A 26,612-nucleotide genomic window follows, 5' to 3' on the forward strand; every position below is an offset into this window, starting at 1 on the left:
TTGGCTCCTCCTCTTCTCGCTCCCTCCGGCTGCACTCCAGGGGGATTGGTTCTGTGCTGTATGGGGCCCCGTGATTTCTAACAGCAGTACCGTCACTAGGATAGTGAACTTTTGCATGACAGGTCCTCTTTAACAGGCTACCATTCAGTTATATATATCGGAGATGCATCACATCCCGTATTAATAAATTCCCAATCTATAGAAAGAATCAGTTCTTCTTCTTCTTCTATTATAATAGTTTTTAATCTTAAATACAGAATTTACACTAAATACAGAGAACGCAGGTTCCGCCCCCATTACATCACCGTGCTCCGCCTCCTCCGGCACCGTGGATCGGGGGTCGGTATTTATTTATTGGTGCCCAGAATGTCGGCCAGCATTTTGGTGGCGTGTTGGGACTGTCCAGAGGCGTACTCCTCCAGGCTCCGCCCCATCACTCGGTGTAAGTTATTGGTAAGTTTGGTGATGACGTCCTTGAAGTTACCGTTTCGGCCGGGCAGCACTCCGTTCCCGGTTATATTACTCAGGAAGAACCACAAAACGGGCAAAACGTGGCGCTCCACGGCCTGCGGTTTCCGGGGGTAGACAGAGGATACAAGACCTGGGGGGACAATGGAGAAATGTTGAGGGGTTCATTATAGAAATAATAATAATAATGCGGTGAGAACCCGCCACATAATACAGTATTCGCCTTCAGGGGCGTCTTGTAAATGCCATCAGACGTGGCCTAAAATTTTTGTTAGAGCAACAGCACTATGTGCCTCACCTTGTAGGCTATGAAAGTACCAGTGTTAGTCTTCAAATCAGTCCCAGCCCCCGCTGAACCCCCTGAATTCTAGATGAAGAATTCTGCCCAGGAAGAGATTAAGCTCCACCCAGTGGCATAACCAACAGCCAGAGTGGCCCATGTGGCACCTGGGGTAAAAGGGGGCCCCGTAATTTGTAGTTATGCCCCTAGTCGCCCTTCTGCCGATGCTAAGCAGTGCCCTCAGAGCCCTGGACCAGGAGTAGAAGGGGCCTCATAATTCATAGTTACACACCGCAGGCCCCACCCCTGCTGATGTTAAGCAGTGTCTCAAAGATCCCTGAAGTAGAAGGGGCCTTCATAATTTCTAGTTAAACCCCTGCTGATGCTGAGCAGTCCTACCAGAGCCCGGGATTAGGCGAGGCCCCATACTTCATAGTTATATACCCTTGGCTCCACCCCCGCTGATGTTAAGCAGTGCCCCTAGATCCTTGGAGTAGGAGAGAGTCCCATTATTTGTAATTACATCCCCTGGCCCCACCCCTGCTGATGCTAAGCAGTGCCCCCCGAGCCATGGAGAAGAAGGTGGCTCCCTAATTTGTGGTTATACCCCTGCTGATGCTAAGCAGTGCCCCCCAGAGCCATGGAGTAGAAGGGGGCTCCCTAATTTGTGGTTACACCCCTGCTGATGCTAAGCAGTGCCCCCCAGAGCCATGGAGTAGAAGGAGGCTCCATAATTTGTGGTTACACCCCTGCTGATGCTAAGCAGTGCCCCCAAAGCCCTGGAGTAGAAGGAGGCTCCATAATTTGTGGTTACACCCCTGCTGATGCTAAGCAGTGCCCCCCAGAGCCATGGAGTAGAAGGGGGCTCCCTAATTTGTGGTTACACCCCTGCTGATGCTAAGCAGTGCCTCCCAGAGCCGTGAAGTAGAAGGGGGCTCCATAATTTGTGGTTACACCCCTGCTGATGCTAAGCAGTGCCCCCCAGAGCCATGGAGTAGAAGGGGGCTCCCTAATTTGTGGTTACACCCTTGCTGATGCTAAGAAGTGCCCCCGAAGCCGTGGAGTAGGAGGCTCCATAATTTGTGGTTACACCCCTGCTGATGCTAAGCAGTGCCCCTCAGATCCCTTTAGAAAAAGAAGCCCCAGAATTCATAGTTGCACCCCTGGCTCCACCAGTGCCCTCAGATCTTTGGATTATTTGTAATTACACCTCTGGCCCCATCCTTACTGATGTTAGGCAGTGCCCCCAGAGCCCTGGACTAGAAGGGGGCTCTATAATTTGTAGTTACACCCCTGCTGATGGTAAGCAGTGTCCCCTGAGCCCGGCATAGAAGGGGCCCCAATATTCCTTGGTTCACCCCTGCTGATGCTAGGCAGTGCCCCACAGAGCCCTGGAGTAGAAGGAGCCCCATAATTCATAGTTACACCCCTGGCCCCACCCCTGCTGATGTTAACCGTTGCCCCCCAGAGCCTCTACTGCCCATTGAAGTGCTGGTATATGACAGTTTAGTGATGGGCGGGGTTTAGCACTGCAGGGGGTGGGGCTTAAAGTGTATGTCTAACCAAAACTTAGAGAAGGAAATCCCGATCAGCTTTTTTCTGTGGCGTGTGCCCGCTGGGGAGATTCACGGCCTATTTGGAAGCCGTTGCTCCACCCCCCTCTGAAAAGGGATCCACCATGGATTTTACTCTGAGTCTTCTTGGTGAGCTAAGACTGGCTGTGGATCTTGTTGAGTCAGCAAATTGCAACACTGTACACACAGACTGGGTCATAGGAGGTTTGTCTTCTACACAAAGCGACATTTGAGGCAGAACAGCCGAGGAGCCGTGTGCCGACCGACACAAAGACTTACAGGAACCAGATGGTTGTGTTCTTCCCCTATAAACATGTTGGGGAGGTCAGGCTCCCCATAAATAAAGTATACTATGTGCGTTTGTATCGTGTGATTGTGTCATATGATTGTATTGTTTGTTTGTATCATGTATTTGTATTTTGTGTTTGTATCATATGATTGTATTGTATGTTTGTATTGTATGATGGTGTTGTGTGTTTGTATTGTATGATGGTGTTGTGTGTTTGTATTGTATGTTTGTATTGTATGATGGTGTTGAGTGTTTGTATTGTATGATGGTGTTGTGTGTTTGTATTGTATGATGGTGTTGTATGTTTGTATTGTATGATGGTGTTGTGTGTTTGTATTGTATGATGGTGTTGTATGTTTGTATTGTATGATGGTGTTGTGTGTTTGTATTGTATGATGGTGTTGTGTGTTTGTATTGTATGATGGTGTTGTGTGTTTGTATTGTATGATGGTGTTGTGTGTTTGTATTGTATGATGGTGTTGTGTGTTTGTATTGTATGATGGTGTTGTGTGTTTGTATTGTATGATGGTGTTGTGTGTTTGTATTGTATGGTGGTGTTGTGTGTTTGTATTGTATGGTGGTGTTGTGTGTTTGTATTGTATGGTGGTGTTGTGTGTTTGTATTGTATGATGGTGTTGTGTGTTTGTATTGTATGATGGTGTTGTATGTTTGTATTGTATGATGGTGTTGTGTGTTTGTATTGTATGATGGTGTTGTATGTTTGTATTGTATGATGGTGTTGTATGTTTGTATTGTATGATGGTGTTGTGTGTTTGTATTGTATGATGGTGTTGTGTGTTTGTATTGTATGATGGTGTTGTGTGTTTGTATTGTATGGTGGTGTTGTGTGTTTGTATTGTATGGTGGTGTTGTGTGTTTGTATTGTATGGTGGTGTTGTGTGTTTGTATTGTATGGTGGTGTTGTGTGTTTGTATTGTATGATGGTGTTGTGTGTTTGTATTGTATGATGGTGTTGTGTGTTTGTATTGTATGATGGTGTTGTGTGTTTGTATTGTATGATGGTGTTGTATGTTTGTATTGTATGATGGTGTTGTGTGTTTGTATTGTATGATGGTGTTGTATGTTTGTTAGGCATTAAAATGAAAACATGCGATCCATAAATGACTGTGTGAGAATTCTTTGGAATACTGTGCAGTACTGGAGAAGATCTGGATAGAGTGGAGAAAAGTCGGAACCTCTGGCAGGTTTTTATTGTTGGCTGTGTCTCCATTGCAGAGGTTTCCCTTCACTTCCTGTCCTGATTAGAGGCGTCACAGGAAGTGAGGAGAAATCACTAGACATGTGCAGAATGAAAAACAATTGTTTTGTTAAATAATTGAATCTAGTTAAATTTGCTAAAATTCGCTTCACTCATTTTCGGAATTTGTTTAGTTTATTGACTTTTCGATTTAAATTTTCCGAATTCTGTTGAATTGAATTCAATTTGGTTGAATTTGGAAAATTTGAATCAGCACTCGAATTTATTCTATTCTAAATTTGAAAGACTGTATTATCTTTCTTTCTATTTTATTCTATTATATTCTTTTCTATTCAAAATTCAAATTTCGGAAGGTGATTATAGTCTATTTGTTTTTGTTTTTTCTCTATTTTATTCTTTCTTGTTTTCAAATAAAATTTTTTATTAATTTTCTATTTGAATTTCGGCTGAATTTTGTTTCATTATTTCGGATCAGTTTAAATTTGTTTCTATTGTAATTTGGAAATTCGGGTTCATCAAATAATGAAAAACGTGTCCGATTCAGAACGCAGCGATCTTCACGTCTCTGGAAGTCGCCCTGACAGAGACGGACAACCAAAACTCTGACAAAGGTTCTTACTTTTCCCTTTCTTGCTATAAAATGATGGAACATGGAACTCTAAAGCCACGGCATCTCCCATGTCTCCATCCTCATTGGTTCCCCTTTAAGCCTTCCAGTCAATCTACTTCCTGCGTTGAGGCGAGTTACCTGACAATCGTTCGGTCACGTCACTCATGGCGCGGCCGCTGAGGAAGCGGATGCGGCTGGCGAATGGTTGCAGAAGCCACAGATTGTCTGTAATGTAAAAATGATGGTCAATAAAGATTTCCTGTTTGTAGGGAAAGCTGAGAGTTCACGCTTTTCTCTCCTTTCTTTGCCGCTAATCTGCAGTCTCTCCCCGCTAATCTGCGTCTCTCCCCGCCCCCGACTACATCACGCTGTCTGACAGCAGAAGAAGAGTTCAAGTCAAACGCAACCTTCTCCATTCTAACGCAGCGCTGCACAAATGCATGCGTCCCAATGCAGGCCGCAGTGGTCGGCAAGGAAAGGCTTTGTTGGACTTGCTTTGCCTGCAATCCAAATTCCCCTCAATTGGAGCCACTGCATGCAAAGAAATGCAACGCAAAATCCAAACGCAGCCTCTGAACTGTCATCTAAATGCAGCCCCCCCCCCCGCCCTGAGCAGGAACATCGATTTAGAATTAGAGTTACTAGGCTGTAGTCAGCCAGAGCTAGATTGATAGTTCGTCGTTCTTGGAACTCTCTGGTATTCGTTTGCTTCTGCCTGCTGCTGGGTAGTGCCCCCGAGAATGGTGTGGGGGGCGGCACTAATCATGGAGTGTGGGAGGATGTAGATGGCTGACTGGACCTCTTAGGCCCGCTGCCTGGGTAGAGTGACCATTTGTTTGGATAGAGGCCAAGGATTGGGACTTGGTGAGGTAAGTGAGGGGTAAAAGCACCATGGAAGAACTCAACTTCAATCCGGGTATCTGAGAAACTGGACAGACGCTTTGCCCCTGACTGCAGTGTGGTGGTCTCTCCCCTAGGAGGCGGTCACTGAACTATTTAGTATCTAATTTCACAGAATGTTGGGTTGACTTAAAGGTTCTCAATCTGTGAAGGCTGTAAGTACTTTTTGCCACTCTCCTGGTGACAGTTAAGTCCATGGGTGTCCTATACCCCAGCCCTCTCCTTCGGCAGTATTGGGTGAAATCCAATAAACTCCTTATTTGGTCTAAAAACTGACCATCTGTTCACACCGCTTCACTCCTACTGAGGACTAGACCTTGGTGTGAATGCTAACCTGCCCCGCACCTGAGGTTCCTAATATAACTTTGGGGGTCATGGGGTAGCAACATACACTACTCCATTAAGGACTAGTCCTGGGGCTGAAAAGCTGGTCTGATGTTCTTCACTTATCTTTGGAGGTCATGGAATTGCTACATACACTACTCCATTGAGGTCTAGGTCTGGGGGTGAAATACTGGCCTGACCTGCATTTGAGGTTCCTCATATGTCTTTGGGGGTCATGGGGTGGCAACACACACACTACTCCATTGAGGACTAGACCTGGGGGTAAAAAGCTGGTCTGATGTTCTTCACTTATCTTTGGAGGTCATGGAATTGCTACATACACTACTTCATTGAGGACTAGGCCTGGGGGTGAAATACTGGCCTGCCCTGCATTTGAGGTTCCTCATATGTCTTTGGGGGTTATGGTGCTGCAACATACACTACTCCACTGAAGACTAAACCTAGGAGGTGAAATGCTAGCCTGAGGTTCCTTATATGTCTTTGGGGGTCATGGCGTTGCAACATATAATACTATATTGAGAACTAAATGTAGAGGTGAAATGCCAAGTCCATGGGTGTCCTATGCCCCAGCCCTCTCCTTCGGGAGTATTGGGTGAAACGTAATGAACTCTTTATTTGGTCTAAAAACTGACCGTCTGTTCACACTGCTTCACTCCTGCTGAGGACTAGACCTTGGCGTGAATGCTAACCTGCCCTGCACCTGAGGTTCCTAATATACCTTTGGGGGTCATGGGGTAGCAACATACACTACTCCATTAAGGACTAGTCCTGGGGGTGAAATGCTGGTCTGAGGTTCTTCATATGTCTTTGGAGTTCATGGGGTAGCAACATACACTACTCCATTGAGTACTAGACCTAGGGTTGAAATGCTGGCCTGACCAGCATTTGAGGTTCCTCATATGTATTTGGGGGTCATGGGGTGGCAACACACACACTACTCCATTGAGGACTAGACCTGGGGGTAAATAGCTGGTCTGAGGTTCTTCACATATCTTTGGGGGTCATGGAATTGCTACATACACTACTCCATTGAGAACTAGATCTGGGGGTGAAATACTGGCCTGACCAGCATTTGAGGTTCCTCATATGTATTTGGGGGTCATGGGGTGGCAACACACACACTACTCCATTGAGGACTAGACCTGGGGGTAAATAGCTGGTCTGAGGTTCTTCACATATCTTTGGGGGTCATGGAATTGCTACATACACTACTCCATTGAGAACTAGATCTGGGGGTGAAATACTGGCCTGACCAGCATTTGAGGTTCCTCATATGTATTTGGGGGTCATGGGGTGGCAACACACACACTACTCCATTGAGGACTAGACCTGGGGGTAAATAGCTGGTCTGAGGTTCTTCACATATCTTTGGGGGTCATGGAATTGCTACATACACTACTCCATTGAGGACTAGGTCTGGGGGTGAAATACTGGCCTGCCCCGCATTTGAGGTTCATCGTATGTCCTTGGGGGTTATGGTGCTGCAACATACACTACTCCACTGAAGACTAAACCTAGGAGGTGAAATGCTAGCCTGAGGTTCCTTATATGTCTTTGGGGGTCATGGGGTTACAACATATACTACTCCATTGAGAACTAAATGCAGAGGTGAAATGTTGGCCTGAGGTTCCTCATATACCCTTGGAGGTCATGAGGTTGCTACATACTCTACTCCATTGAAGTCAATGAGAATTTATTCATCCCAAAAAATGTGAGAAGAGTGTTTGCAAGAAAAGGAAAAAACCCCAATAAAGGTTACCGGCTATAACGCCAGGAATGATGAATATAGGATGGAGGAGGACGGTCCTCTTTATCGGGAAGGAAGAGTACCGGATACAGTCAGCAATGATTTACCTATATTTTTAATGAGTGTGTCCAGGACGGTCACTGCGGCCGTGTAGATACCGGTGTGCTTGGAGTTCAGGTTGTCCGTGACGACGGTCACCATAGGGACTAACACATGGTGCAGACTGTCCTTCAGAATCGGGATCATGACCACCGCAGACTCCAGAGCGTACTGATTGACCTTCTTGTTGGCATCCTGCATCCTCGGGTTAAAGGCATCAAATATCTGTGAATATAATAAAAATAAGATGTAATAAAATGACGGTTGTTGGCGAGGATCCTGTATAATATGAATCGGTTTCATGAAGTTATGAGAATTTGGAACAAAGTTCATTTACTAAACATTTCCACAGCCACCTATAATCTCCCAGTGATCAGCTTGTGACGTTCCTCCTACACACCTTCTATAGGAGTCTTCCATTATAGCGTCCCCATTACCCTTGGAAATTCACCTTCCCCATACTAGGGGTCTATTTGTCAAGGTTGTCTCTTAAAATTCCCAAGACTTTCACGTAAGATTCACTCATGTCTCTAATGGAATCCTATGTGGGAAATATTTGAACCTTGGGTGAAAGTTGTGAGAATCTTGGGTGAAAACATTAACCCTTTCAGCCTCCACATCCATATACCTCTTTTGGGTCAGAGCGGTTTTTAGCAGCTTCGTATAAATGGTAAAGGTACCTGTGTTGGTCTTCAAATCGGTCCCTGAAGAATCCCTTGGATCCTAGACCAGGACTTCTGCCCAAGAAGAGAATAAGCCCCACCCCCTGCTGAGGATAAGTACTTGCCCCAGAGGCTCTACTGCCCACTAAAGTGCTGGCATTTGACAAGGGGCAGGATTTGGCCTTCATGAGGGAAGGGCTTATGCCTCGTACACACGGTTGGATTTTCCGATGGGAAATGTTGGATGTGAGCTTGTTGGCTGAAAGTCGGACCGTGTGTACGCTCCATCGGACATTTGTTGTTGGACTTTTTCTGTCAACAAATGTTGGCTAGCAGGTTCTCAAATTTTCCACCAACAAAACTTTGTTGTGGGAATTTCCGATCGTGTGTGCACAAGTCTGACGCACAAAAGTTCACGCACGCCCGGAATCAAGTATGAGCCGGAAGCGCCAGGTCTTGTAAAACTAGCGTTGGTAATGGCGAGATCACATGACTATAGAACTTCTTTTTTATCAGCTCGTCGTACATCTTGTACGCCACTACGTTCGGAATTGTTGGCCGACATTTGTGTGCCGTGTGCAGGGGCGGACTGACCATTCGGGCACTCGGGCTCTGCCCAAGGACCCATGCCACTAAGGGGCCCCATCAGAGTTGCCAGCCTTAATAAAACCAGCGACAGTATGTAAAAATCTGTGTTTTTTTTAAATCCCAAGATTATAGCTGCCCCGCCTCTCCAGTACCTTTTCAGTGTGTGTGTGTATGTGTATTCTGTGTGTGTATATTGTGTGTCTGTGTGTATATACTGTATGTGTGTGTATACTGTGTGGCCCCATAATCTTCTCCTATTGCCCGGGGCCCCATAATCTTCTCCTATTGCCCGGGGGCCCCATAATCTTCTCCTATTGCCCGGGGGCCCCATGAGTTGTCAGTCCGTCCCTGGCCGTGTGTATACAAGACAAGTTGGAGCCGCGGTTTTGTTGTGGGGAAGTGCGATGGTGTGGACGGGGCATTCCAGTATAACTCCAGCCAAATCTATTCTTTTTTATTTGGATAGATTAGGGAAAGGTTGGATTCCTCTGCCAAGTTTTCATTGCTGAGATTCTTGAATGGAGCGGCTTGGAGAAGATACGAAATGTCTTGAAGATTACAGAAGAGCCGGATTGGAATGTGATTGGTCACTACAGACCTCATTGGTGGTCATGCTACAACAGATTCTTCAGCAAAGTGAATAGGAATGAGTAATTACACAACTATAGTCACAGGAAACAATGTTTCTTTTTTTATAAAATAAAGGCTTATTGAGTAGGTAGGTTACAGAGCAGGGTGCTCCACAATAGCAGAGGTTACGGAGGTAAGTGTATACAGGATAACAAATGATCTACAATGTATAACAAGATGCCAATAATGTTTCTCCTGCAGAACTAAACTGATCAGAAGCCTCTTATCTCATTGATCGTTATTTCTAAATCGTTCTTTTTTTCTGCTTCTCCACTTACTGGAGTGATGTTGGAGGTGACAAACCTCACGTTGTTCTTGCAGCGCTCCAGGGGAAGCGTCACTCCCTCCATTTTGCTTTGATATTCCTTAGCGGAGAGAAGTTTGCTGAGCTCCTTCAGTTGCTCCGTCACTTCCGCTGCCCGGACCGGCGGCCTTCCAGGGACCGGGGATTCCTGTGCTTCTGCTTCCACATCTGCAGGTCTGGTAATGCTACAGAAAAAAAAAATAATATGTTTTATTTATTCCAAACTGATCCTCAGGATCCAGAGAGAGGACAAGTTCTCATATGTCATAGCTGTCCATGGCTGTCCATAGCTGTCCATGGCTGTCCATAGCTGTCCATGGCTGTCCATGGCTGTCCATAGCTGTCCATGGCTGTCCATGGCTGTCCATAGCTGTCCATGGCTGTCCATAGCTGTCCATGGCTGTCCATGGCTGTCCATGGCTGTCCATAGCTGTCCATAGCTGTCCATAGCTGTCCATAGCTGTCCATGGCTGTCCATAGCTGTCCATGACGTTCCCTCCAGGGACAATGCAGGCTGCACACCAAGGCCCCCATTATAAAGATGGAGCAACTTTGCAGTGTCCAAGGGAATCTCCTCCCTGCTATAAATATATATATATATACACAGTGCCTTGCGAAAGTATTCGGCCCCCTTGAACTTTTCAACCTTTTGCCACATTTCAGGCTTCAAACATAAAGATATAAAATGTTTATTTTTTGTGAAGAATCACCAACAAGTGGGACACAATTGTGAAGTGGAACGAAATCTATTGGATTTTTGAAACTTTTTTAACTAATAAAAAAATGAAAAGTGGAGCGTGCAAAATTATTCGGCCCCTTTGTGTTAATACTTTGTAGAGCCACCTTTTGCTGCGATTACAGCTGCAAGTCGCTTGGGGTGTCTCTATCAGTTTTTGCACATCGAGAGACTGAAATTCTTGCCCATTCTTCCTTGCAAAACAGCTGGAGCTCAGTGAGGTTAGATGGAGAACGTTTGTGAACAGCAGTTTTCAGCTCTTTCCACAGATTCTCAATTGGATTCAGGTCTGGACTTTGGACTTGGCCATTCTAACACCTGGATACGTTTATTTGTGAACCATTCCTTTGTAGATTTTGCTGTATGTTTGGGATCATTGTCTTGTTGGAAGATAAATCTCCGTCCCAGTTTCAGGTCTTTTGCAGACTCCAACAGGTTTTCATCCAGAATGGTCCTGTATTTGGCTGCATCCATCTTCCCCTCAATTTTAACCATCTTCCCTGTCCCTGCTGAAGAAAAGCAGGCCCAAACCATGATGCTGCCACCACCATGTGTGACAGTGGGGATGGTGTGTTGAGGGTGATGAGCTGTGTTGCTTTTATGCCAAACATATCGTTTTGCATTGTGGGCAAAAAGTTGGATTTTGGTTTCATGTGACCAGAGCACCTTCTTCCACATGTTTGGTGCGTCTCCCAGGTGGCTTGTGGCAAACTTTAGACGAGACTTTTTATGGATATTTTTGAGAAATGGCTTTCTTCTTGCCACTCTTCCATAAAGGGCAGATTTGTGCAGTGTACGACTGATTGTTGTCCTATGGACAGACTCTCCCACCTCAGCTGTAGTTCTCTGCAGTTCATCCAGAGTGATCATGGGCCTCTTGGCTGCATCTCTGATCAGTCTTCTCCTTGTCTGAGCTGAAAGTTTAGAGGGACGGCCAGGTCTTGGTAGATTTGCAGTGGTCTGATACTCCTTCCATTTCAAAATGATCGCTTGCACAGTGCTCCTTGGGATGTTTAAAGCTTGGGAAATCTTTTTGTATCCAAATCCGGCTTTAAACTTCTCCACAACAGTATTACGGACCTGCCTGGTGTGTTCCTTGGTCTTCATGATGCTCTCTGCGCTTTCAACAGAACCCTGAGACTATCACAGAGCAGGTGCATTTATACAGAGACTTGATTACACACAGGTGGATTGTATTTATCACCATCAGTCATTTAGGACAACATTGGATCATTCAGAGATCCTCGCTGAACTTCTGGAGTGAGTTTGCTGCACTGAAAGTAAAGGGGCCGAATAATTTTGCACGCCCCACTTTTCAGTTTTTTATTTGCTAAAAAAGTTTAAAATATCTAATAGATTTCGTTCCACTTCACAATTGTGTCCCACTTGTTGGTGATTCTTCACAAAAAATTAAAATTTTATATCTTTATGTTTGAAGCCTGAAATGTGGCAAAAGGTTGAAAAGTTCAAGGGGGCCGAATACTTTCGCAAGGCACTGTATATATATGTATATACACACACACACACACTTTACCTTTCCTCTGGTTGCTGGACATCCTGGGCCATCACGGTGGCGCTATTCTTCTGAGGAGGACGCTGGCTTCTAGCGGACGGGATCTCGGAGATGCTGTCACTCAGCTCCTGGAATAATCATCATATCATGTATTATAAAGTTTGTGTAAAACAAGGATCTCCAAACTGCGGCCCGTGGGCCGGATGTGGGCACTATCCCTCCCAATGATACCAGAGATGGGAAACAAATTCTCTCACTGACACCAATGATTATTTTACTCCCGCTGACCACCAAGCCTGTGCCATTGATTACTCCCTCCGATGCCGGGGCATTTTCTGTACCCATTGGCCACAGTCCGGCCCCCTTCACATTTGAAGGGCAGTAAGCTGGCACTTTGTTTTTAGAACATTTGGAGACCCCTGGTGTAAAACCTGAAATATGAGGCATATGAGGCACATCACACAGCTCACATACTTTCTGCTTCACGGTGGCGATGAGGTCGCGGAGCTCATGTGATGGGATCAAACGTTCCATCTGCACCTCGAACTTGGGATGAGCCATGACCAGGCTGAACATCCGACGTCCGTAAAACCTGCAATACGGGTGATCATTATTACAATGTGTGGAATACACTCAGGACTGTAGGTGGGGGAGGTGGTCACTTAAATCCTCCCTCCGCCCCCCCCCCCCCTTCAGTCTTGCACAGTTGTAGTGGCTCTCATGGACTGGAATGTCTTACTCTGATGTCACTGCACACTGTGAGCTTCTCACAATGGGCATTAAAAGCTGCAGAAAGTCAGATAAACCCTGCCTCATTTCCTAAGAGGAGGACATCCAGTGTCCCTGGCCCCACACCCTTTGAATTTTCTTTGGATTCGGGGGGGCGGTCTGCAGGGGGAGGAGGGGAGGTACATGGGGGAATCAGATGTGGTCAGCACAGGGAGGGGGGTCAGTACGGTGGGATGGTGGGAGGACAATTACAGAACGATGCACTGTGTCTGTGTCTCTCCCTCCAGCAGCTAAAAGCTGGCAGGAGGGAGAGGAGAGAAAACAGCTTTTCGCTGCTGAAGGGAGAGACACAGACACAGTGCATCGTTCTGTACTTGTCCTTCTAGCCCTCCGTGCCAATTCTCTGGGCCCTCCTGTGTTCCTGGGCCCCCTACAGGAGGCCTGGTGGTACCCCTTATCGGCGGCCCTGATGGCATGTGTGAGTTGCCCTGGGCAGAGGAAAAGGGGCCCCTCCAAGGAAGGGAGCTATAAAATAATCCCATAATAAGTCAAAGTCCATCAAATGGCATGGGTGGGAGGGTGACATCTGTATGAAAGTACCTGGTGTCCTGCTGTCCATCCTGAACCAGTCTGACGAGGGTGCGGAGGAAGGTGTCTGTACTTTCTCTGGTTCCACACAGAAGTTTCTGGGCCCCCAGGAGCTCCATCACCCTGAGCAGATGTTTGGCCGTACATTTCCTCACTGCGCTGTTTCGGTGACTGTGGAGGAGAACGGCACAAATTACAACCTCAGGAGACCACAATGGGCATCAACGTCTCCTTATACCTCTATGGTGCCCCAAGAGATGGCAACATTTAATGGGCACAGCTTTGCCAGTGTGCCCGGGCTCCTCATGTAAATGGCTCTTTTGGAACGCCAATCCCCCCCCCCCAGGCTCTCAGCATCCTTATACTGCAATGCTAGAGTTACACCTCCAAGTGGACCTATTTTGTTCACATTAAAAGATACCGACAGGGACAACATGTGCAAAAAAAGGCTTGTTCTGCCACTTATTGGCTTCTCAAGAAACAAGCTGCCAGAAAGGTAAGTATATGTAGGCAAGGCCACTTAGAAATCATGGGGCTCCATATATCCTTCCTGATGAGGCCCCCCAACCTCGCCTACAAAGGGGTGTAGCAGAACAGCAGCACTGACTTTATCCACCTACGCCCCAGAAATGAAAAAAAAAAAAGTCCCTCTTCTGCTTCCACCTCCTGGGCCCCTCTATTGATGGTAATTGAAGCCCTGGTAAGGGAGCAGAAGCGGGGATGTGATCTAGTAAAATCTATTTGTTCACTTAGGAACAATAAATGTGTCGATCGATATTCCTTCTTTGTTCTCCTTTCAGCAGCCTCTTATCATACGGATCAGCTTGTAATGCCGCATTTTCAGGGTCCAGTGTTTTGCGGGAGCTTGCGCTGGTTAGCGCCTCATAGAGCAGCTGGGGGGGTTAGCGGGTGAGCCAGGCTCCTCCCACCTGCCCCCGCCCCCCTCGCCATCTCCCGGGTGTGCCGCAGTGTGGATTTCTATCAGCAAAAAAATAAAAAAATAAAAGAGAAAAATTCTATATATTGAAATGCAGTTTGTTTAATGGAAGTGATGTAGAATCTCTCAGTAGTCGTGTAATAAAATAATTATCTCTTGTGTCACCTTTTCTAGATGTGTGTTTTATTTTCATGTGCGGGGACACCGTGTCCTGTAAGTGGCCAGAAACAGATCCTCGTCCGATCGACACCGACGGGCTCTGATTCTGGACACTCCATAATTCAGAAAAATTAGGGGTGCTGAAACCGAAAATGCAGGATGCACTTAGTGGAAAACCGAAAACCTTTATTTTTATATACAATTGTATTATATTTGACTTATTAAATTGAGGATATTAATTAATATGAGATTATTGTTGCCCATTATTGGCACCTTTTTACTGCAAGAAAAGCTCTGGAAAAATGCAGTCTGCAGTCTCTGACCGTCTCTTGTATCGTGTCCTCTCTGACCGTCTCTTGTATCGTGTCCTCTCTGACCGTCTCTTGCATCGTGTCCTCTCTGACCGTCTCTTGTATCGTGTCCTCAGTCTATTGACCGTCTCTTGCATCGTGTCCTCAGTCTATTGACCGTCTCTTGCATCGTGTCCTCAGTCTATTGACCGTCTCTTGCATCGTGTCCTCAGTCTATTGACCGTCTCTTGCATCGTGTCCTCAGTCTATTGACCGTCTCTTGCATCGTGTCCTCAGTCTATTGACCGTCTCTTGCATCGTGTCCTCAGTCTATTGACCGTCTCTTGCATCGTGTCCTCAGTCTATTGACCGTCTCTTGCATCGTGTCCTCAGTCTCTGACCGTCTCTTGCATCGTGTCCTCAGTCTATTGACCGTCTCTTGCATCGTGTCCTCAGTCTATTGACCGTCTCTTGCATCGTGTCCTCAGTCTATTGACCGTCTCTTGCATCGTGTCCTCTCTGACCGTCTCTTGCATCGTGTCCTCAGTCTCTGTCTCTTGCATCGTGTCCTCAGTCTCTGACCGTCTCTTGCATCGTGTCCTCAGTCTATTGATCGTCTCTTGCATCGTGTCCTCTCTGACCGTCTCTTGCATCGTGTCCTCAGTCTCTGTCTCTTGCATCGTGTCCTCAGTCTCTGACCGTCTCTTGCATCGTGTCCTCAGTCTCTGTCTCTTGCATCGTGTCCTCAGTCTCTGACCGTCTCTTGCATCATGTCCTCAGTCTCTGACCGTCTCATGCATCGTGTCCTCAGTCTCTGACCGTCTCTTGCATCGTGTCCTCAGTCTCTGACCGTCTCTTGCATCGTGTCCTCAGTCTATTGACCTTCTCTTGCATCGTGTCTGCAGCCTTACTTAAATATCAGCGCCCATCAGAGGCAGCCTACCAGTGTCTGGGTCGTTTAGAGCGGCGATTTCCCGCTGTGTCATGGAGCTGGATTTGAATTTCTCGGGCCGGGAGGCCGCAGTAACGAAGTCCCACCTCCTGTGATGGACGTCACACTGTTTACATTTGCCGCCACTGGATGTGTGTGCCGTCTATTGACACTTTGGGCCTAATCTGGAGATTTTCACTTAAGGGTGTACTGATTTTTGTTGCCAGCAGTTTAGACATGAATGGCTGTGTGTTGAGTTATTTTGAGGGGACAGGAAATTTACACTGTTATACAAGCTGTACACTCACTACTTTACATTGTAGACAAGTGTCATTTCTTCAGTGTTGTCACATGAAAAGAGAGAAGAAATGTCACTGAGGGGGTGTACTTACTTTTGTCACATACTGCATATACTGTACACTCACCGGCCACTTTATTATTTCCTCCTTGCTAGTAGCAGGTCGGACCCCCTTTATTAGATTCCCTATTGGTAGCAATTTTCACCCGTGACCTCAATGTTGGGGGTTATAAGTCCACAGATGGATGTCTGTATTGCTAGGACCCCCCACTCAGGTCACCAACCAATACCCCCCCCACAGAAATCCGGAGCACGGAACCCCACACATCATGGGGGGACTGACACCAATTATTCCCATCACCATGACGATGATAAACAATCACTGATCAAATTCTATGATGAAATATTGGAAATCAATCTACCTTGTTATTTACTTAACCACTTGCTTACTGGGCACTTAAACCCCCCTCCTGCCCAGACCAATTTTCAGCTTTCAGCGCTGATGCACTTTGAATGACAATTACGCGGTCATACAACACTGTACCCAAATGAAATTTTTATCATTTTTTTTCCCACAAATAGAGCTTTCTTTTGGTGGTATTTAATTACAGCTGGGAGATTTATTTTTTGCTAAACAAACAAAAAAAATGCAAAAAAAAAAAAATACATCATGTTTAATAGTTTGTTATAAAATTTTGCAAACAGGTAATTTTTCTCATTCATTGAAGTGCGCTGATGAGGCGGCACTAGTGGGCACTGATAGGCATAGTTAAGGCGGCACCGATGGGCACAGATAAGGCGGCACAGATGGGCACAGATAAGATGGCACGGATGGGTGGCACTAAGGGGCACTGATAGGTACCACTGATAGATGAGACTGATGGGCGGCCCTGCTGAGCACTGATGGGCACTGGTAGATGACACTGATGGGCACGGATATGTGGCACTGGGGTGCAGCACCTTTGTTGAGGCAGGTTGTGGGCACTGCTGGGTGGCACTGTGGGCACTGCAGGGTGGCACTGACGGGGGGGCACTTATTTTTTTATTATGTTCAGTGATGAGGGGGCAGGTGGGCACTGTCCCGATCACGGCCGCCGGTGATCGGCTCTTTTTTTTTCTCCTCGCAGGAATAATAGCCGATTACCGTCTCCGTTATATCACATGATCAGCTGTCATTGGCTGACAGCTGATCACGTGATAAGGGGTCGGGATCGACCCCTTGCTCGGATCAGTGATCAGGCGAGTCTCATAGACTCGCCGATCACAGAGCGTGCCGCGCGCGCCCCTCGTGCACGGGACGACGTCAATAGACGTAGACCTGGCAAAGGAGATCCGCGCTGTAGCCGTCATTCGGCTATAGCACGGGTCTCAAGTGGTTAAAAATACCCCCCCCCCCCGGTGATAATTACATTACTGAGGGGTGTACTTACTTTTTTCAGCTACTGTACACCCACCGGATTGGACCCCCCATGACAGTAATTATAACCCCCAATATTGGGGTCACTGACAGCAATTACAACCCCCAACATTGAGGTTACTGGTAGAAATTATAACCCCCAACATTGGGGTCACTGGCAGCAATTACAACCCTCAACATTGGGGTCACAAAGTAATTATAACCACCAATTTTGGGGTCACTGGTAGCAATTATAACCCCCAACATTCGGGTCACTGGCACCAATAATTACCAACAACATTGGGGTCACTGGTAGCAATTATAACCCCCAACATTGGGGTCACTGGCAGCAATTATAACCCCCAAAATTGGGTTCACTGGCAGCAATTACAACCCCCAACATTGGGGTCACTGTCAGCAATAATAACCCCCAACATTGGGGTCACTGTCAGCAATAATAACCCCCAACATTGGGGTCACTGACAGCAATTGTAACCTCCAACATTGGGGTCACTGGCAGCAATTTTAACCCCCAACATTGGGGTCACTAGTGGCAATTATAACCCCCAACATTGGGATCACTGGCAGCAATTATAACCCCCAACATTGGGGTCTCTGGAAGAAATTATAATCCCCAACAGTGGGGTCAGTGGTAGCAATTTTATCTCACAACATTGAGGCCACTGGCAGCAATTATAACCCCCAACATTTGGGTCCCTGGTAGTAATTATAACCCCCAACATTGGGGTCCCTGGTAGTAATTATAACCCCCAACATTCGGGTCACTGGCACCAATAATTACCAACAACATTGGGGTCACTGGCAGCAATTATAACCCCCAACATTTGGGTCCCTGGTAGTAATTATAACCCCCAACATTGGGGTCCCTGGTAGTAATTATAACCCCCAACATTGGGGTCACTGGCACCAATAATTACCAACAACATTGAGGCCACTGGCAGCAATTATAACCCCCAACATTTGGGTCCCTGGTAGTAATTATAACCCCCAACATTGGGGTCCCTGGTAGTAATTATAACCCCCAACATTCGGGTCACTGGCACCAATAATTACCAACAACATTGGGGTCACTGGCAGCAATTAAAACTCCAACATTGGGGGCACTGGTAACAATTATAACCCCCAACATTGGGGTCACTCTCAGCAATTATAACTCCAAAATTGGGGTCACTGGAACCAAAGGGTCTGGTATGGATATTTAGGGGGACCCCCACGTCAATTTTTTTTTAAATTTGACACGGGGTTCCCCTTAATATCCATGTCAGACCTGAAGGGCCTGGTAATTGAATTTAGGGGAACCCCCGCGCTTTTTTTTTTTTTTATCAATGAATGAATGAATTGTCGGCTAATACAGAGAACACTCATTGAATGTTCTCTGTATTACAGGAGCCGACAATATAGCCGCAAGTGATTTTAAAAGATTTTTTTTCCTGCAGAAATGACACTTTGTGCAGGGACAGTTCTAAGCACGGGAAACATGCGCCCCTTCACAGGCATACTATAGACACCCCCCAGGTACGAAATTTAAAGGAATATTACACTTTTATTGTTTCACTTTAATCATTATTAAAATCATTGCTCCTGAAAAAACGGCCGTTTTTAAAACTTTTTTTGCATTGATCCATGTCCCCTGGGGCAGGACCCGGGTCCCCAAACACTTTTTAGGACAGTAACCTGCATATTAGCTTTTAAAATTAGCACTTTAGATTGTGAACGTTGGAGTCCCATAGACTTTAATAGGGTTCTAAAGTTCACACGAAGTTTAGGTCTGTTCACAGGTTCTGGTGCGAACCGAACAGGGGGGTGTTCGGCTCATCCCTATTCACAAGCTCCCCCCTGTGTAGTTCTGGGCGGATCCCTCACTTTTCTCATGACCATCCTTACCCCATGAAGGTGAAATCTTCCATGGAGCTCCAGATTGAGGGCGATTGATGGTTATTTTGTATTTCTTCCATTTGTGAATAATCTCTCCAGCACTCGTCTCCTCTCACCAAGCTTCTTGCTGATGGTCTTGTAGCCCATTCCAGCCTTGTGCAGGTCTCCAATCTTCTCCCCGACGTCCTCTGACAGATCTTTGCTCTTCCCCATGATGGTGAGGATTGGAGGGAAGGGATTCTGTGGACAGGCGTCTTCTATACACATAACGAGTTGTCGTTAGGAGAACCTTCTTACATTGACAGGACTAATCTGTGTACCACATGAGCACCTAGTGGAGCCAGTCTGTGGGGGGAGGGGTATTGTTGGTTGGTAGGTGTTTTTTCCCCCACTGTATATATTACATAGCCGGCCTTTCTTCAGCAAAGTTGTGAAGAAGAGCCTAGAAAATACCTGAAAGGTAGCCGAGTGCTCCACCTACTGGCTGACACTGAGAATACAGAACAATCACACCTACCTGCAAGAAATCTATTCTAAGGTGTGTAATAAAATCCATACAAACCCACGACATTCACTTCATTCCTTTACATTTTATCCCATCGCTAATCTGCACTCCACATATAATTCCAGTCTCTGGGGAGAATCTTGGCGATTATGTTGGCCGGGAATCGAACCCGGGTCGTCTGCTTGGAAAGCAGCTGTGCTCACCACTGCACCACCAACACAAAAAGTTGCATGTTTTTGTTGTGTGGGGGGAAACCGGAGTACCCGGGGAAAACCCACGCAAGCACAGGGAGAACATGCAAACTCCAGGCAGATGGTGTCCTGGTCAGGTCTTGAACCGAGGACCCCAGTGCTGCAAGGCTCACCGCTAAGCCTCTGTGCTGCCCCATCTTAATGTGGAACTTCACCTAAAAAGGGAAGTTCCCCTCCTCCTCCTCCTCCCTCGCTCCTCCTCCGCATCTTCAACCTGAACCCTGAAGGGGCGGGGACAGGACACCTCACCTGGGAATGGAAGGCTTGCTCCTAATAGATGGTGGAGACAGTCCACTGACAATACTGCTTTATATTTGTTGTGTCTTCCCGTTCACACAGCACAACTTCAACAACATTCGAAAAATTTCTACTCACCTGTAAAGGGGGAACTCCATGCAAACAAAATGACCTCCAAAATCTATACCAGACCCCCATCCGTGCACCCAGCCTGGCAGGCCAGGAAAGAGGGGGTGAGCATGCACCTCCCCCAACAGGGGCGGGCTGGGCCGGGGGGCAGGGCACCCCCCCCCACCAGCGGACTTATCTAACACCCTCCCCCCCACCAGCCTACTTATCTAACACCCCCCCACCAGCGAAGTTATCTAACTCCCTCCCCCCCTCCAGCGGGCTTATCTAATACCCTCCCCCCCACCAGCGGACTTATCTAACTCCCTCCCCCCCACCAGCCTACTTATCTAACACCCCCCCCCCCCCACCAGCGAAGTTATCTAACTCCCTCCCCCCCTCCAGCGGGCTTATCTAACACCCTCCCCCCACCAGCGGACTTATCTAACACCCTCCCCCCCACCAGCGGACTTATCTAACACCCTCCCCCCACCAGCCTACTTATCTAACACCCTCCCCCCCACCAGCGGACTTATCTAACACCCTCCCCCCCACCAGCGGACTGATCTAACACCCTCCTCCCCACCAGCGGACTTATATAACACCTTCCCCCCCACCAGCGGACTTATCTAACACCCTCCCCCCCACCAGCGGACTGATCTAACACCCTCCCCCCCACCAGCGGACTTATCTAACACCCTCCCCCCCACCAGCAGACTTATCTAACACCCTCCCCCCCACCAGTGCACTTTCCCAACCAATCACCCCCTCCGGCATGCACGGCCAGCAGCACAGACACACAGCCACCTCCTAGACCCCCCGGTCAGTGGTGCGGACTGATCTGGGAGGACACCCGCCCGCTGCATGCCTGCCACTTACCCCATCTTAGTGGTGGGTCAGGCAGCAGGTGAATTGCAGCACGATACATATAGGGGGTGGAGAGGAGAGAGGGGGCGGCGCCCTGGTGCCCCTAATGGGCCTGCATTGCATTTTGGTTCTTCTGCTTTGAATGGAGCCCTCAGTGAGCTGATTCGGTGGTTCAATGGGCCACTTGACTGGACTAGCTCTGTGGAAAGAGAAAAAGAAGAGATATTACAGAATGTTACATACGACTATGGCCTTCCATCTACATTAAAGACGTCCCTCAGTTTTCTAGTACTGATCAGTTTATGCCAATTCCCCAAATGTCCATTTATATAAGGTGGTCTTCTCCACAGAAGCAGCTGGCCAGATACTTGGCGGAGGTTTTGGTGTTGGGTAGAGGAACCCTCTCTATATGTTTAGCTAGTGCCATGAGCCAAGTCATCTTAGGTACTGGAGGAGAACAAATGCCATAGAGGAGAACATTACTTTACTGGGATCCCTGAGGGAAGTTAGAGGAACACTTAATGGGATGTCCCAACTGGGCTGACCAACCACTGCCAAGCAAGCCGGAAAACCTTTCCTAATCACTATTCTTCCCCCTGGAAAAAGCACCCCCCCCCCTCCCCCACCTTCCTCATAACACTAGGAAAGGAACATTCATCAAAGATCTGCAACTTTGGAAAATTCCATATGAACTGAGATTTGGTCCCCTCTAAAATGTCCTCCAGATACCAAAAGGTTTTGTTCTCCCTCCTCTAATCCACAACTGCCCCCGTGTATGGGAGATCATACTTCATAGACAGGGGACTTTATCCTAGATAACTATGTAACTACAGGAAAGGATACTTACTATTATGGTCCGGCCATATTCCCGATAATCGGGATGGATCTCAGAAAGTTTATGAATAGTCCAGCATTGTGAGTCTGTTGTGTGGTTGTGTCAGGCCGGGATGAAGTTGGGTATGCATCCTCAGTGACCATAGCTTGTTCTTCACTCCTGTAAGAGAAATTGGAAGGTAAATCATTTGCTACTAAAGTTATGAGATGTTGTAAAATGTCATTAGAAGGACTGGGAGAGATCATTTGTGAGCCTGGACTGATGTGCCGGGCCAAGAAGGAAGCAAGCATGGCCGCTGCCTTGGTGGTGTATTGGAGTCTTGCCTCCCCCTTTCCTCTGCCACCTTCTGGCCAGAAAATAAGGAACCCTCCATGGACATGGCTGAATATTGCCCATGCGGGGGTCTAGTCTGTGTTTCCAGGGAAAAAGAGATAGCTCCTCATACGGCTAGAAGGAACATGACAATGTAGCCATTTTATCCTTAAACTAGGCTTCTTGGCCGTATACAACTTAACTAAAAAACATGTACAATGAATCCCCAGGACATAATAACACTGTTTGTACTCGGCACTCCTAACCCCACACCCAAATATACACCTAGGGGAATACATTAGTATCTGGATCTTCAGCATAATCTGCAATGCCATTAATGGCTGGATGGAAGGACATTATATGGTCCTACTGCATAGGTGGCAGACCTGGCTCTCTTGTTATTTCTTCATAAAGTGAGCTGCTGGTAGTTACATATTTCACCACTAATCATCATCATCTAACCAAGAGGCTCTTCTCACTTTTCCCCACCAGACATTTCTCTTCCAGTGACTGGAATTCGTATCATGGGCTCATGGGACTTGTCATCTCCAGTCATTAGTGATTGGCCTCGTCCAATAATCCAGAACATCAAATGATCATCTGGATCCCAAATCAGTTTAGAGAAATCGGGAAACCAACTGAATGATAATTGCAGTTTGGTTACCATGGACACCAACACTTTACATAATTCATTTACCATTAGGGGAATCTTAGATGAGCTTTGTGCAAAGAATACAATATAACCTTTCCATTAAGAGTAGCAAAAATCCCTCCCATGACCCTGTTTTTCCAATTTTACTATCACTACAGATTATCCTCCAGATCTAAAGATCAGTGCCCCATCATTGGTGATGTCACATTGTACAAAGGAAATTCCAATGAAGAAACTTACGTGTTGATTGTAGATCTGCTGCTTGTATGGAATTCCTCATCATCGAGGTGTATCATTATGTCGGCGGGTTCTGATGGTAGGACAGCGGGGATCTCAGACTCAATCCAAAACTAAAGTAAAAAAAAGTCATATTCATTATCATAGAAGCTCCAGGATGACATAAAACAGATCTATCATATAACATCCTTCAGTTCAAAGCAGGTAAAGCAATAGATGATTTCTGATTGGTTGGTAGAAGTTTCTGCATTTCTCCCATTGCTTGACTGATTAAGCTGAAGAGGAAATAGTTTGATCCAGGGAATTGCGACAACTGCCTGTGTGAGGTCACCGAGGAATCTGTCTGTCTTTATGAGACAAAACTGCCCCCCGATCCCTGACCGCAGTTTTTTTTTTGCCTTCCTCTGAAACAAACTGTTACTGTTTTTGGTCCACTTGCCAACCAGCCGCCGTCATTATACTGCGGCAGGCCGGCACGATCCCGCGAGCCGTCGTCACTGTACGTCGGCTCCTTTAAACTGGATATCAGGCATGCGCGTGCCTGCTGCATTGCAGGGGGGTGGCAATGCTCGTGGCCGACAGACGCGATGACCGCACAAGATCGTGGGCACGAGAGGCAGAACAGGGATGTGTCTGTGTGTATTAAGGGAAGATATTTGCCAGCACACCATGGAACGACATAAATAGCGTCCAAACGGGTAAAACACTCAAATCCCTGTTTTGTGAGGAGAGGAGAGGCAGATCGTGAGTCCCTAATAGCTTGGAACCACGATCTGTCATCTACTATAGTCAGTCCCCTCCCCCCACAGTTAGAACACACACTAGGGAACACAGTTAACCCCTTGATTGCCCCCTAGTGTTAACCCCTTCCCTGCCAGTGACATTTACACAGTAATCAGTGCATTTTTATAGCACTGATCGCTGTATAATTGTCAATGGTTTCAAAAATGTGTCAAAAGTGTCCGATGTGTCCGTCGTAATGTCGCAGTCCCGATAAAAATCCCAGATCGTTGCCATTATCGGTCAAAAAAAAACAACAATAATAAAAATGCTATAAATCTATCCCCTATTTTGCAGACGCGATAACTTTTGCGCAAACCAATCAATATACGCTTATTGCGATTTTTAATACCAAAAATATGTAGAAGAATTCATATCGGCCTAAACTGAGGAAAAATTTGCTTTTCTTACCAAAAATGGGGAATATTTATTATAGCAAAAAGTACAAAATATTGTTTTTTTTTTTTTCAAAATTGTCTTTCTTTTTTTGCTTATAGCGCAAAAAATAAAAACCGCAGGCGTGGTCAAATACCACCAAAACAAAGCTCTATTTGTGGGGAAAAAAGAATGTCAATTTTGTTTGGGTGCAACGTCGCACGAGCACGCAGTTGTCAGTTAAAGCAACGCAGTGCCGAATCGCAAAAAATGGCCTGGTCATTGAGCAGCCAAATTTTCCAGGGCTGAAGTGGTTAAACACTGAACCAGACAGAGGTGAGTCTTTTCAGCCATGTAAGAAGGATAGAGGATACTTACTTCATCCAGGCGGGGACGATTCCTGCTTCTGCTCAGACCAGATTCAACATTAAAGGCATCTTCGAGGTCTAATATTATGTCGGCGGGTTCTGATGGTAGGACAGCGGGCATCTCAGACTCAATCCAAAACTAAAGTAAAAAAAAGTCATATTGATTATCATAGAAGCTCCAGGATGACATAAAACAGATCTATCATATAACATCCTTCAGTTCAAAGCAGGTGAAGCAATAGATGATTTCTGATTGGTTGGTAGAAGTTTCTGCATTTCTCCCATTGCTTGACTGATTAAGCTGAAGAGGAAATAGTTTGATCCAGGGAATTGCGACAACTGCCTGTGTGAGGTCACCAAGGAATCTATCTTTATGAGACAAAACTGCCCCCCCATCCCTGACCGCAGTTTTTTTTTGCCTTCCTCTGGAACAAACTGTTACTGATTTTGGTCCACTTGCCAACCAGCCACCGTCATTATACTGCGGCAGGTCGGCACGATCCCGCGAGCCGTCGTCACTGTACATCGCCTCCTTTAAACGGGATAGCAGGCATGCGTGTGCCCGCTGCATTGCACGGGGGTGCCAATGCTCAAGACCGGCAGACGCGATGACCGCACAAGATCGTTGGCACGAGAGGCAGAACAGGGATGTCTGTGTGTAAAGGGAAGATATTTGCCAGCACACCATGGAACGACATAAATAGCGTCCAAACGGGTAAAACACACAAATCCCTGTTCTGTGAGGAGAGGAGAGGCAGATCATGAGTCCTAATAGCTTGGAACCACGATCTGTCATCTACTATAGTCAGTCCCCTCCCCCCACAGTTAGAACACACAGTAGGGAACACAGTTAACCCCTTGATTGCCCCCTAGTGTTAACCCCTTCACTGCCAGTGACATTTACACAGTAATCAGTGCGTTTTTATAGCACTGATCGCTGTATAATTGTCAATGGTTTAAAAAATGTGTCAAAAGTGTTCGATGTGTCGTAATGTCGCAGTCCCGATAAAAATGGCAGATCGCCGCCATAACCGGTAAAAAAAAAAAAAAACAATAATAAAAATGCTATAAATCTATTCCCTATTTTGCAGACGCGATAACTTTCCTATATTTCACTCGGATATATTGTCTTTAGGTACGGAGCCTTCCTGCCGCTCATTCCTCCACTATCCAACAATGAAGGAAGGATCACCTTCTATATAGTCCATTCATTGCCTTCCTGTATGGTTATATCTGCTCTAGATCTAATCTATCTGATCATTGGAGGAGCTCTGCCTACTGATCACTTCTATGGATTTCCATATGAGGGACATGAGAAGGTCCCCCAACAATCTCTGTTGCCTATATCTGGGCGTGTCTATAACATACGGATATTTTATACCCAACCAGCATAATATCCTCCTACTGATGTGTAATCCTCCATGAAGGCAATGTCCCCCCTTCACTTTATATATTCTATATGCAAGAACATGTACTTACCTGTCTGTCTCTGCCTTCATCAGGGCCGACTTCCCATTGATCCCCGTATCTTTGATTGTCCATCGCGGCTTTTCTTGCCCACACTTTCTCTAGGAGTTCTCTTTTCCTTCCTGTTGTCAGCTGCTTTCCTTCTTTCTCCCAGTATGCCTTCAGTGCATGGGCTTTCTGGAAAAGTCTTCTCTCCTCTTTCTTCAGCTGCAGGTCTGTCTGCTCCTCCACCTTACCCTCCTCCATCTGGGCTTTTCTTGCCCGAACTTTCTGCAGAAGCTCTCGTTTTCTTTCTGTTGTCAGCTGCTTTCCTTCCTTCTCCCAGTATGCCTTCAGTGTATAGGCTTTCTGGAAAAGTCTTCTCTCCTCTTTCTTCAGCTGCAGGTCTGTCTGCTCCTCCACCTTACTCTCCTCCATCTGGGCTTTTCTT

The 26,612-nt window shown here is 46.6% G+C and overlaps 1 protein-coding gene and 1 non-coding gene across 2 annotated transcripts; both read right to left on the minus strand.

Annotated features, from left to right (window-relative positions):
- On the minus strand, positions 1 to 26,257 carry LOC143973702 (TOG array regulator of axonemal microtubules protein 2-like). Its single transcript, XM_077474552.1, has 11 exons — positions 26,195 to 26,257; positions 24,726 to 24,854; positions 23,196 to 23,305; positions 22,783 to 23,022; positions 13,294 to 13,452; positions 12,439 to 12,556; positions 11,986 to 12,092; positions 9,690 to 9,900; positions 7,540 to 7,756; positions 4,579 to 4,665; positions 1 to 601 (listed from the first exon to the last, which is right to left on the minus strand). Exons 1-11 carry the CDS (start codon positions 26,255 to 26,257, stop codon positions 348 to 350), a joined length of 1,695 nt encoding a protein of 564 aa, XP_077330678.1. The 3' UTR covers positions 1 to 347.
- On the minus strand, positions 19,842 to 19,913 carry TRNAG-UCC (transfer RNA glycine (anticodon UCC)). The gene has a single exon. It is a non-coding gene; the product is annotated as a tRNA-Gly (tRNA).
- Positions 26,258 to 26,612: the final 355 nt, after the last annotated feature.

This window comes from Lithobates pipiens, unplaced genomic scaffold, assembly GCF_037356315.1.
Source record: "Lithobates pipiens isolate NorthernLeopardFrog02 unplaced genomic scaffold, aLitPip1_a1.2 Scaffold_93, whole genome shotgun sequence".
Classification (NCBI taxonomy): domain Eukaryota; kingdom Metazoa; phylum Chordata; class Amphibia; order Anura; family Ranidae; genus Lithobates; species Lithobates pipiens.

Excerpts from the sequence above, each read along its gene's own strand:
- LOC143973702 (XM_077474552.1), bottom strand. The coding sequence starts at position 26,257 with ATGGACAATCAAAGATACGGGGATCAATGGGAAGTCGGCCCTGATGAA. Across the intron at positions 12,093-12,438 it reads TCGCCACCGTGAAGCAGAAA|GAGCTGAGTGACAGCATCTC; the intron begins GTATGTGAGCTG and ends TGATTATTCCAG. Across the intron at positions 9,901-11,985 it reads GTCCAGCAACCAGAGGAAAG|CATTACCAGACCTGCAGATG; the intron begins GTAAAGTGTGTG and ends TTTTTTCTGTAG.